The sequence below is a fragment of the Periophthalmus magnuspinnatus genome, chromosome 7 (assembly GCF_009829125.3).
Source record: "Periophthalmus magnuspinnatus isolate fPerMag1 chromosome 7, fPerMag1.2.pri, whole genome shotgun sequence".
Classification (NCBI taxonomy): Eukaryota; Metazoa; Chordata; class Actinopteri; order Gobiiformes; family Gobiidae; genus Periophthalmus; species Periophthalmus magnuspinnatus.
In genome coordinates this window covers 2019513-2033240 of record NC_047132.1, presented here as the reverse complement: position 1 = coordinate 2033240, position 13728 = coordinate 2019513, and the positions used below count along the sequence as shown (strand labels likewise).

The window sequence follows — 13728 nt, the reverse complement described above, 5'->3', positions numbered from 1 at the left end:
GTCATTTTAGCTGCCCCCATCTGTATTCAATATTACTAGCCTGTAGAATGTTGTGATGTCATCTGAAACCCAGCAATATTCTGGGTGTTTCCTGAGGATGGCTCTAAATGATGCTTCTGTGAATGGACCAGTGTGTGTCTAATAAAAAACTGCAGGAAACAGGTTGGATCTTGTGCGGTTTACTCAGAACACAAACAGTCTTTGGATTAGACACTTGTTTTAAATACATTTTACTCAGAGAGGCTGGTGTCACGTGGATTTCCTCGTTTTGGTTTTATTATAACATTTCACACAAAATCATATAAGCGAACTGCAGGGTATGCAAGAAAATACTGCAGTTTGACAAATGTCCAGAATGCAACCGGTCCAAATAAAAGGCATAGGCACTAGATGAATGGCACAGAGTAGGATCCAGTCCAGCGCGTAAACTCATGTATGCAGAGATAAAACTATAACAGTTTAGTTTAGAGATAAGATCTCCCTTCTCACTCCTGCTATGAGAGGCACTGTGTGCGCTGGATTCTTCGGAAACTAAAGTGGAGCTCTGTGGAGTAGGAACATCTCCGGAAATATCCTGACAACGTGCGCGCATTGGCACAATTACGCACGATCTATGTTCACGTATAGCTCCTCCAAACCGACACCGTGAATGCGGCTCTAGTCCCAGAGCCACTGCAGTGTCCGTGCGCTCCGGACTGACGCTCCGTGCCAGTTCTATGTCCATATGGCGGAGGAGCGCGCGCACACCAAGCTGTCCCCGTGCGTCACGTTCCACATGCGGAGCAGCTCGTGCGGGCTCAGTTTGTGCACCACTATAAGTTGTTTGTAGAAGCAGGGCTCGCTATTCATGGGACTGAGCCTCCGCCGCGTCACCCCGAATGTCCTGAACCCCGCGTGGGACTCGGGGGCCGTGCCCAGCCGCTGCAGACACATGCCCAAAAACACATCATCTATAGGGTACAGCTGCACCGCTTCCGAGGCCCTGAATAGGTTGCGCGCCAGGGCCCCAGACATGAGGAAGCCCCCTCCGCCCGCGTACGGCGGGTATGGCCCGTCGTACAGCTCTTTGGGGATGTAGTATTTGCTCTGACGGTTCCGTATCGGGGCCGCCTTGGAGATGATGTCGCCCACAAAGAGCCGCTCGTCCCGCCGCTCCTCGGTCCTGAACCGGATGAGCTCCAGCAGGTTGTGCGTGTTGACAAACACATCATCGTCCCCCTTGAAGATGAAGCGCGTGCGTGGACAGTAGATGTTGAACCATTTGAGGAAGTTGACCTCTTTGAGGGTCAGGTTGAAGAAGGTGTCCATAAAGTCCCACTGCAGAATGTCCCCGTACAGCCGGTCCTCGTACTCCAGCAGCCGCTGCAGATTCCGGGAGTCCTTGCCCGTGGACGCCGTCCCGAGAAGAAACACGGTCCGGACACTGCCGGACTCGGTCTCGTACTCGCGGCCCCAGGTTTGACGCACGGCCTCGCGCCGGTCGTGCTGCTCTATCACGGACTTGACCACAATGAGCAGGTGTACGTGTCCGCGAGTACACTTCTCTGGGTGGTTGATACGCAACGGAAAGTAACGGCAGTGTTTCCGCAGAACGAACTGGTGAAACCTGGAGTCCAAGCGGCGAAACCAGTCCTGAGAGCTCACGGACGCGTCCTCACTACAGTTCAGAACCTGCGCGTCCCAAGATGGGGTGCCGTTCCGTGAGCTCGGTGCGCCCTGCTCCGTGGGTCCCTCTGTGCTCACACTGTGTTTGAATGTGAAGCAGTCCGAGCCGCACCAGGCTCTGGGGCCGCCAGCTTTAAGCCCAAATGCGTCCTTCTCCGCGAGCCGGTGTAACATGAGGAAGGATGCGAAGACCAGGGACAAACTCAGCACCGGCTTCAGCAGACCCAAAACGAGCCGCTTCCTACGGATCCAGTGACTCATGTCTCCGCGCCCCTCGCGCATCCAGCCGGACTCCCGGAGCCGCGTGCCACGGCCCCAGGTGTGACCGGTGCGCGCGGTGCAGAGCTGTGGAGTGAGGAGCAGCGAGACTGTCCCTCCTCTAGAGCTGAGATGGGACCAGCCCCCCGCAAGGTGTGCCCACAATCACGTGACACGGAGACCCTCTTTGAGACAGTGCGCGCGAGCACCCAAGTCTGTCAAAGTTCTAGAAACAATCGTGAAAACAGACGAGGCCGATCCTAAAGAACTGCGCGCGTAGGATGGGACACTGTCACTCGTACGCTCTAATTAGACTGTCCTCACAATATTTGACACAGACACACAGACAGAGATGTGCTTTACATTACACGCCTACCCCGAAACCCGCGGGTTCATTCATTGAGTCTCTGGCGACACCCAGCGGACCACGCAGCTGATGACAGGCGTCACACCGGCTGTGCTCCAGGCTGAGCTGAGGGTCTAAACTTTAGACCCTCAGCTAAACTTTAGACTAGAGTCTAGTCACTTCTTTAAATCAGACGTATTCTCCAAAATGGACTTTTCAAAGCACTTAACCATGTCATAGTTGTTTCCTTCTCATTGACTCTCTTGAAGTTGTATTTGGAGTGATTCATGTTTGAGTTTAATCTTTAATCGACTATTTTCAAGACGCCGTTTTGCAGATCAACTCTTGTTTTGAACACCAGAACATGGCCACTGTGACGTACACACTTAACCGATGACACTTGTAGGATTTAGCGTGGTCGCGTAGTCATTTTGGTACAAATAAAAAAATCTGCTTCTCGCTAGTGTGATGTGCAGCTTTCCATGTCCATCCATTGTTTTTTATTTATATGCATTATAGCAGAATTTCAAACTGTTTCTAAATCAAAAGTGGGCAAATACATTTCTACATAGAGCTTTGGGCATCGTGGCCAGTTAAACTAAAAATTAAACCCCGCTATAATTTGCACTTTTTTTTTCTTTTTTATAGTTTGGCTGGAGGGTGCAACTTATACTCAGATGTGACTTATATCTAGAACACATATGTCAAACTCAAGGCCCGGGGGCCAAATGCGGCCCACCACGTCATTTTATGTGGCCCGCGAGAAGGTAAATTAAGGCTTGACTGTCATTTTAAAATAAGTCTGTACAGCTTTAATGTGTGCATTGACAATAAACTAATGAGACTTTCCCAACAAGTGGCACTGACAAATATTTCCAAATAATCATCCCAAATTATTCAGGGAGAGGAAAATTGTCGGCGTGGAAGGCAGTTTCAAGAAAGGTGCTAAAGGTGAATACAAGTTTGTGCTTTAAGGAGAAAATCTGTGTTTTTTGTGTTATGAGGCAGGGTCGGTACAATCTACGTCGACATTTTGACACCAGACACGGAGCTAAGTATGGAAAAGTTAGTCTGCAAGAAAAACAACAAATTGTCCAATAATTAAAAGTCTGTTTTTGAAGCAGAGCTGAAGGTTCTGACTAGATCCACACTTTTAAAAATGTCAGTTTATCAGTAAATACACAGTTACACAGACACGTAATATTTGCAACTTGAATAAGTAATAAATACAGACAGTTATTTAACAAGTTTAAAAGTAGTTACATTTATTTTACATTACATTACATATTTTTTTTTACATTTAGTGACATTTATCCTGTCGCACAGTCACATCTGGCCCTTTTGCTGATGTGGCCCTCGGTGAAAATGAGTCTGACACCTCTGATCTAGAATATAAGTCGCATCTATATAATTTCACATCTTCGTTACGGTCACACTGACAACATTTTCTTTTTCATTATTATGCATTTTTTGACATATACTCCGGAGCGACTGATAGTCCAGAAAACATCGTACTGGTTCTCCAACTTCACATACCAAGTACCATCACTGAAAAGAACCAGAACTAAAACGGGTTTATAACAGGAGCGTTCCAGATCTAAACTACCACATTAGTTCTAACCACAGACTGACCACAAGTCTCATAGCAACCAAAGAGCCAATCCGGAGCAAGACTGTCCACACCGCTGGTTTAGCAAAGAGAGGGTGCTTAGCATTGGCTTCCTGTTTCTTTCAGAGTTGATTTTAAAATGTTACTTTTTGTTTTTAAAGTTCTTAATGGCCTCGCCCCGCCCTACCTGGCTGAACTGTTGGTGGTCCGAAATACAAACCGGGCCTTGAGGTAATCTAATCAACTCCTTTTGGAAGTTCCGAAAACTAAATCCAAACACTGGAGTGATCTTCTCTGTGGCTGGGCCCAAACTGCCTCCTGATACACACACCATTACTGACTTCGGTAACCCCTTAGCATTCCGTGTCATTTTGGTGAAATTGCCTTTGTTCTGACCTCTCCAAATTAAAATAATCACCATTATTGAACCCTCAGTAGTAAATGCACAAGTTTGGGGTCTTTTTAAAGGTAACACCCTATAGTTTTACCCACAGGTGTCAGAATCACTGTAAGTTTGTCTGCTGAGCATTTATACACTTTGGAACACACATAAAAAAATAAAAAAATTCTCATCCTCGCCAAAAAGTTTTTGTGAAAATGAAGGTGTAGAAAGCTGCAGTAGGGAGCTGGGGCCAAAAATACACTATATCTCAACTGACAAGATTGTTGACCACTTACATTTCAAATTTGAGGTCAATACCTGTAGAGGCCAGTGGCCCTGTGCCACCAGCTACTAGACTAACAGAGCCCAAAGGTGTTAGAACGCGTGGTTAAAAAGCCCAATACTCGTGTGTTCAGTAAAGAATCCTTTTATTGCCGTTATCTACACTTACACAACCACGGTCAAAAACAGTTTGCCTCTGCTCTGTAGCACCTATTAATTAGCCTTTAAATAGGCACACCTGGGCACACCCAGCAAGACCAACCAGGAAACACAGTGCCACACAGTGGCTGGCAATGTAAACATACACAAGGGTCTCACAATGGCTCTTACAATACCTATAAAAATGAGAGTTTTACAATCATTTTATCATGAGTAAGTCCAGGCCTCTCCACAGCTATCCGAATGAAGACATTTGGAGAACGTTTGGAAAAAGTGCAATAACTTTTGAATGTTTCCACCCACAGATATAAGTGAGGCTCTACTGAAAACTCACACTGAGAGGAATCTGTATCTGCAGCTGCTCTATTACTGTACATTTATATATCATATCAAAACACAATATAAATGTATATTTGTATATAAAATACAGTCAAAACAAGTGCTATGGGTCAAAATAAATATATATTTACAAACCACACACTGCAGACAATCAACATACACACACACACTTCAAAATGTAAACATACACACACTGGAAACTAAGAACACACTGTACATGATTGTACAGTGACAGTCATTCTGCAACAGTGGCTCAGTGGTTAGAGCTTTGGTCCCGCAACCTGAAGGTTGGAGGATTGAGTCCCACTCGGACCTCTGTCATTGTGTCCTTAGGCAAGACACTTCACCCAAGTGGTGTGTGCGTGATGATTGGTGGGCGCAGATTGGTATTAGCTAATGATTACACATGATACACATGACCACACACACACACACACACACACACACACACACATATATATATTCCATCTGTGTTTTGTATATATGTTCTGTATGTATGTATGTATATATATTCTGTGTACATGTATTTGCTCTGTGTGTGTGTATGTATATATATATATATTTATTCTATCTGCATTTGTTCTGTATATATGTTCCGTATACATATATTCTGTGTATATATTCTGTATATGTATATTCTGTATATATATTACGTGTACATATGTGCTATATATGTTCCGTGTATATATGTTCCGTGTATATATGTTCCGTGTACATATGTTCTATATATATGTTCCATGTATATATGTTCCGTGTATATATGTTCCGTGTACATATGTTCCGTGTATATATGTTCCGTGTATATATGTTCCGTGTGGAGATCTCGGGCGTTGCACCTTCAGTCTGGTTCTACATATGAGGGTCTTTGTCTCCAGCTTTTGTTCCTTGTTGGACTGAGGCTGTGGTGGATGATAAATTGTGTTTGGCAGTATTATTCCTAGAGCTTTATGTCACTGAGATGTCCAGACGATGAATCCTACAGTCTCATGGTCTAAAATCTTTGAAAAAGCAAATCTTATGCTATTACAGGGGCGGGCCCAGATATTTTTAATTGGCTTTTCTTCAATAGGGGGGCTCGCTTAACATGCTAATTTAGAGGTTTTTAAGCACGCAAGATACATTAGAAAACTGTCCTCTCTCTGTACCTGCTGCTGTCAGACTGTAAGACATTTTGGTCTTAAATGTTTGTATTAACCCGCTCTACATGATCCTGGGGTTCATTTTTTAAGTTTATTTTTTAATTCTATTTTTTTTTTCTTTTTTAGGTTTTTATTTTATTTTATTTTGGGGGGGTTTTGTTTGTTATTTTTATTTATTTATTTATTTTAGTTATTTGAGGGTTTTTTGTTTGTTTGTTTTTAGTTATTTTGAGTTGGTTCTTTTTGTTATTTTGAAGGCTTTTTTTGTTATTTTTATTTACATTTTTTTTGTTGGTTTAAGGTTTTTTGTTTATTTTCTTTATTTTTGTAGTTATTTTGAGTTTTTTTGTTTGTTTTTTAATTATTTTTAGGTTTTTGTTGTTTTTATAAGTTTTTTTTTTTTTAGTTTTTTTTTTTTTGAAAAACTGTGTCCTCTCTCTGTACCTGCTGCTGTCAGACTTGTCATTTTGGTCTTAAATGTTCGTATTAACTCGCTCTACATGATCCTGGGGTTTTTATTTCATTTATCTATAAGGGACGACTTGAAAAACTGCCAGAATACCTCACCTGTTTGTTAATCATTGATACCGGAACATTTAACACCAGATCACATGACTGTACGAGGCTAAAGACGAGCCAAAAAACAAAACTGAGACGGGAAACGGGCTTTTAGTTATTTTGCTTCAGAAAAGCAAAACTGGACACATTGGTGACACAATCGCAATTTAATAATCTGGTAATAAACTTTTATACACACACCTGCCCCTGTTTTTAATGTTTTATACGGGCTCGTTTACTTGTTGGTTTTAGTTGTTTTCGGCTTGTTGTGAGTTTTAACAGGGCGACCATGAAAAAGAGCATTATCGTTGGGTTACCCTGTAAAAATAAAGACAAATAAATCAATAAATAAAGTAAACAAATCAAGATATGAACATTAATAACAGACAAATCAGTACAGTCAGTTCGTTCCCTGAGGTTGCTCTCTCACTAGCGTTAGCAACAGGTTTGATTGACAGCGTTGCTAAGCGCCCACTCCCTGCTAAACCAGCGGTGTGGGCACGAAGAGGCTTTACCTTCAACTACCTCGCTCCGGATTGGCTCTTTGGTTGCTAGGATACTCACGGTTGGAGTTCCAAAAATGAAATCTGAAGTCTGAAGTCCGCTTCATCACAGCTGAATATGACCGAACTGACAGTGAAAATCGTGTACAACGCAGTGAGCTAATCTTCCTTTAAAAGTGGAAATAATAAAACTTGCTCTGGATGTATGAATCGTGAATTTAAATTATGAATTGTAAAAGCAACAGTTTCAAATACAGTGGGACTTTTTCTCCAAACCCTCACATGATCGAGTGAGCATCAGGTCAAAAACAAGTCAACGCATCAAGGAGACAGCACACTCCAGCAAGAGAAATTGGAGCTCAAAAAGAAAGACGAGGAGCTGCAGGACCTGGATGAATCTCTACAGACGATGCAACAGGAGAAAAACAGTCTGCAGAAAGAGCTGGAACACGAGAGAGAAAAGAACACCGAGCTCCAAAATGAGGTTCTCAAAATGGCGGTAGAGCAAGAAAGTAAAGACAAAGATTTCCTGGAGTTGAGAGAATACTTTGAGTATCAACTGGGACTTCTGTAAGACGAGCGCCTCGAGAATGAAGCACTGAAGAAACAGAACCAGGAAGAAAAGTCCGAAACTACCGAAGTCAAACGTAAGAGATCAAGATTGAGCTGGAAGAACAGACAAGACTCAAAAAGGATCTGTCTGAACAGCTCATGGAGAAAGACGAGGACCTACAGTGCCTGGATGCATCTGTACAGGGGGCGCTACAGGAGAAAACCAGCCTGCAGAAACAGCTCGAAGACGAGAAAGAGAAAAACAGCACTCTTCAAAATCAAGTCCTCAAAATGGCGGCGGAGCAAGAAAGCCAAGATCACATGTGTCAAACTTAAGGCCCGCGGGCCAAATGTGGCCCTCCACATCATTTTATGTGGCCCTCGACAGGGTAAATTAAAAGGTATGATGGTCTTAAAATCTCAATTTATCAGGAGATACACAGTTACACAGCCATATTTTTACATCTAGGCAAATACACATGCAATATTTGTAACTTGAATAAGTAATAAAGACAAAAACAGTTAATTTAATTTTTTAATTATAAAATTAGTTAGATTTATTTTGGCCCTTTGAGAGCAGCCATTTTGCTGATGTGGCCCTCAGTGTAAATGTATTTGACACCTCAGGCACACTCACTTTGAAATTGCTTTAAACAACTGTTTTGTAATTAGAAGGCCCAGGTTCTACTTTTTTTTGCTTAATAAAGTACCCTCTGGTATGGTCCAAACACTGTAAAGTACAAAGTTAATAAACAGCCTAACACATTGTCTAATGGATTCTTTTTTTCAATCAAAGTGCAAAGAAGCGCACTGGAGGTTTTAAAGAGCCACATGAGGCTCTTTAGACAGTGGTTGCAGACCCCTGGCCTATGTCTTCTCTCACATGCCTCACGTCTCAAAAGTTGTCTCACTCTTTTTCACTTTATTACCACTTAGTGGAGACAGTGCACAGTACGACAGAAAATACTACTAATAAAAGGAAAGCAGGATCGAGAAAAGCTAGAGGGACCCTCACCTCAGTAGCCTACAGTCAGTCCGATGTAAGATAGACAGCAACACATTAAGCCTACAAATATATGTTATAAAAAATAGTGTTTTATTTAAAGAATTCTATTTAGATGCACCCACTTTGCTTTATTCTTTTTATATAGCCTGTATAAAAAAAAATCCAACTATGTTCTTATTGTAAATGCTGTTCAGTGTTATATGCAGGCCTATATTGGTTTAGAAGTGTACATTCACATACATACATACATACATACATACATACATGTATTCTTCTTTATACACAATGTAGGACTGATGTAATAGGCTTTCTTTATCATGCCACTGACATCTCTTAAATATAAACAATGTTCTGACTGTAAAATTCTACTCAAGAACTCATTCTAACTAAAAGGACAAACAGTTTTCTTTTAGGCTATATCAATCTACTGTAAATTGACTTGTATTTGTGTATGTACATCCATGTTAAACCACACTAAGGTGAAAAAAGCCAATAAATTTGTTTTTTATGTGTGTTAAATAAATAGAATCATTTTTGGATGAGCCCTTTCAGTTCACCATTGTATATTAATTTAACACTATTACATTACACTATTTTCTGATCTATATTATAGGCCTAATCTGACCTATGCTATAGGCCTTCCCTATCAAAAACATACCTAGGGTTGTGTTTTGATTCATTCATACATGTTTAACACACAAACCCTGTGTCACAATCCGCACTTTTCCGTTCCTGGTTTTGCCTCCTGCCTTGTCTCTCCCTCCCCCACGGACCGGAGCTGGGCTGATTCCTGGCTCCTCCCGCGCGCACCTGCAGCCCATCAGCGCAATTACCTCCACCTGCCGCCGTGTATAAGATGGACCGGCTCAAGACACTCGGTGCCAGATCGTCCGCGTGTCAACATTACTCCTCCCGGCTCCTCCCGGCGTTAAACGTCCCCGTCTTCGGCTGTGTCTCAATTCGCCAAATGCACCCTTCAAGGGTCCTTACGAAGTACTCTTCAAAAGTGTAGTTTCAAGGTTCCGGTCGAGAATCTGCCCTCCTCAGTGTAGCCGCCATCTTGCTGAAGTGGGACAGGCCCACACCACGGACCGCACTTCCGCCGCTGTCTTTGAGCGTACGTTACGTAGTTACGTAACGCCTACAAAAGGTGACGGCTGGTGATGAATTAGCTATACGCCACTGATGTTTGAGCAAAGGTGTAAAATGGACACAAAATCAATGAGACTTGTATTGCTCATTGTTCAGAATTTAATAGAAGAAGAGTCTAGGTGTCGTCATCGCAGGCGTTCAGTTTTTTTTAGATTGAAGTAATTGTTTTCTGTGTAATATCAATAGGTTCCAGGTGATTGTTTTCCCTATTGTAGCTACTTCATAACTTTAACCAAATATACCTTCTTAAAACGTTATAACGGAGACAATGGTAACCAAGATAATTTTAACATTCATAGTTTATAAACCAACACTTTTGTTGTACAAAGTGGGATGTTGTGTATTTTAATGGTCTGGTATTTGGGAGAGGTTTGATTTGATCCATGGCTAACTAAATCAGTTTAATACCAGTAGAGGGTGCTGTTTACCTTCTATGCCACGCCAGTTAAATTCAGCTTATTACTGCAATAATAATGCAGTATTATTGTATTCAGTGAATAACTGCACATACCTTTATTCAATATAACTGTTTCTTTCCCCAAACCAGCCCCGAAGAATGTACTGCAGAATTAACCTGGGTGTGCCAGTGCGGGAACGGTTCTTTAATCATGAAGACACACGGCCTGACTTTCGGCTGAGCAGGGAATCCTTTTCAGTGCTAATGCGCCTTCTGGAGCTGGACCGACGGCATGGATGGGGTGCTGAGCTCGAGGTCTTGGTCTTTCTCTTCTGGCTGGCAAGTGGGACATCATACCGGGTGGGATACCACACTCCACTGTCCACCGCATCGTCCACAGGGTCACTGGGGAGGTGGTGGCGGCCCTGCGTCACAAAGTCATCCACCTCCCTACCAATGATGACTTTGAGGCAGTGACCAGTGCACGGCTGGCAAGGCACGGGGCCTTTAGGAGAGCACCTGGGGCAATAGATGGCTGCCATGTAAGAATCAGGCCACACAGCGGCCCTGATGGTCAGAGCTACAGAAACGGGGAAACAGTTTCCCAGCGTTATCCTACAGGCTGTCTGTGACCATCAGGGCCGCTTCATAGACACCTACGTGGGGTGGCCTGGTTCTGTTCATGATGCCAGAGTGCTTCGACACAGTCCTCTGTACCAGAGAGGACTGTATCCTCCTCCAGGGCACTTCATCCTCGGAGATGGAGGGTACCCCTGTCTCCAGCGTCCACTCCCCCTCATCACTCCCTATAAGCGGCCAGTGCAAGGTGTGGGAGCCCAGCGCTTCAAGTTTCATCATTCCAAGGCACGTTCAATTATTGAGCGTGCCTTTGGAATGATAACAAGATTCAGGGCCATCTTTTTTCATGCTATGGAGGTCCACCACACTTTTGCACCACATGCAAGTGAAATGTTAAATGTGATGATGAAAGACAAAATCATTTTCTTGTCATAGGTCATCACTGCCTGTGCCGTCCTTCATAACGTCTGCCTTGGGGCAGGAGACATCGTGGCCCTGGAGGATGAGACACAGGAGAATGTAGTGGAGGATGAGGGGAACAATGAAGTGGAGGCCTTCGCTGGAGCACAGTGGCAGGACCAGCTGTCTGCTGAGGTCTCTGCCCTGGAGGTGCCCATGGATCATGATTATATCTAGGTATTTACAGAATGGCAAGTTTCAAATTGTTATTGAAAGTGTTTCAGGGTGATTACCTGTAAACACTGACTGTAAATAGATGTGATGTAACATGACCAGTACTATCAATATTGTTTCCGATTTTTCGATAGTGACATGCCAGTGATCTATTGCCCCAGCCAGCCCTGCAAACCCAGCCCATGAACGATGCGGTGGACAGTGAAGCAGCACCCGGTGTGACAGCCCCACATACCAGCCAGAAGATGAAGACCTCAATCTCAGCACTCAAGTCGGTCCAGGCAGAGAAGGTTGATTAGCACTGCCAAGGTCCCTGGAAGTGTGTCTTCATGATTAAAACCTGGCACTGGCACACTCAGGTTTATTCATTTGCACTTTGACTGTTACTTTTGTACTTTAGTTATTACGTTAATAAATTCTAAATGGTACTTTATTTTACTTTTAACACATGCCAATGTGTGTGAATGTAAATATTTGTCAAGAAAAACTCAAGTTTCAAAACAAAACGGTTTAATTTTTTTCAATTGGTTTCTCTAAACCAAATAATCTCAGATCGTTTCTTCCTCTCATCCCGCTCCCTCTGCATGCGCAGGTCCTCGTACAGCTGGCGCATGGGATTCTCCCGCTTCCTCTTCCTCGCTTGTCTCCTCTGCTGCTCCTCCTCCAGTGGCTGTGGCTGCGGCTGCCAGGAAGTACTTGGCCCTGGTGTGTCCTTAGGGATAGAGGCGATGAGGACAGGGGGGTTGATTGAGGCCCTCTGCCCCAACACCTCATCCATGAGGACAAACCAGGGCCAAGTTTCAGCCGTGGCATTCCCCGCCACACCTTCGCCGCTCTTTGGGTACTTGCGGTCCTTTGACAGGACATGTGAAAACAACATTAACACAATGGTTTATAAGTACAAATGAAAACAGTACACATTCAGATCATGTACATACTTTATATTCTGCAGGTTTTCCCACTTTTTCTTGGCCTGAAGGGGTGTGACCGTCCCCTCCAGGCCCATCTTCTGCAGTATTGTCCTGAGTCATACAGAAAAACATTCTCAATTTACCCAATTATAATACAGCATCTTATAATACACTGACAATCAGAATGTTCTACTACACTGTTAGATTTCCTACAGTTATTGGAAACATTTGTTCTGTTACTATGCAGCACATTCTATCATTCCATTTATGTAATTATGTGGGGTTTTTTTTAAAAGATATTTTTGAGTCTTTGGTAAAGAAGGTAGTTTTGATGATCAAATGAACAATTCCCACATTTGTGTGAGCAACAGTCTACTGAAACAGGTACGTTTAGTTCTCCACTGTGATCTCAGATAAGCATATTCAGGGCCATCAGTTAACCTCTTCTGTACGTCTGCTCACAGAAGTACAGGTTGTGGATAAGACGGGAATGAAATGGGGAAATCCAGGTTAAGTCATTACTATCCACATATGTACAAATGTAAACGTATTCAATTTGCAGTAAGGGCAACTTTTATGCGTTTCTGGGGTCCTTGTTATATTATGTGGGTATATTGCAATGTTTTTGCCCTTACTTCCACGCCGCCTGTGCGGAGTAGTTGGCCCCGCTGAACAGGTGCGCATTCTCCCCCCTCAGGCAGATGAATTGCTCTGTCTGCTCGTTGCTCCCTAAAGACAAAAGAATATTCTTAAATAAAAACCAATATTAAACATGATTAATACACAAGTGCAAGCGATAATTCGTTCATTGTTACAACTACACAGCGATAACTGTAAACTCTATTTTACGGGACTTCACTGAGTTGAGTGGCCTCATACAGATCTGAATTTAATTCTAACAGTTTCATGTAACAACCATTTCATGTTGCACTGTTGAACCAGTTGAACCCACGTTAAACAGTACTTACATTTAAACGTGACCTTTTAAATGTAAGTATTGGACCTTTCTTTCTTGCGTAGGCGCGGTGCATGACGGGATATAGAAGTGCGTGAAGTGTGCACGGATGCAGGCTTCGGTTACGTCCGATCTCCATGGAAACGGTGCAAAGGGAAGGGCAGGTTTGTCGGCCGCATTCAGTAGGGTGGGTTGAAATGGGACAGCCCTTGTCACGCCGGAAATTACGTCACTGCCCTTCGAACCGCCCTTCCAATGGTGATTCTAAGGCCAGGTGGGCGAATTGGGACACGGCCTTCGTCC

The 13728-nt window shown here is 43.4% G+C and overlaps 1 protein-coding gene across 1 annotated transcript; it reads right to left on the bottom strand.

Moving 5' to 3' along the window:
- Positions 1-530: 530 nt before the first annotated feature.
- Positions 531-2007, bottom strand: b3gnt7l (UDP-GlcNAc:betaGal beta-1,3-N-acetylglucosaminyltransferase 7, like). The gene has a single exon (XM_033969654.2). The coding sequence runs from the start codon at positions 1945-1947 to the stop codon at positions 715-717; it is 1233 nt and encodes a 410-aa protein (XP_033825545.1). The 5' UTR covers positions 1948-2007; the 3' UTR covers positions 531-714.
- Positions 2008-13728: the final 11721 nt, after the last annotated feature.

What these genes read in the sequence shown, in the direction of transcription:
- b3gnt7l (XM_033969654.2), bottom strand. Translation starts at nt 1,947, where the DNA reads ATGCGCGAGGGGCGCGGAGACATGAGTCACTGGATCCGTAGGAAGCGG.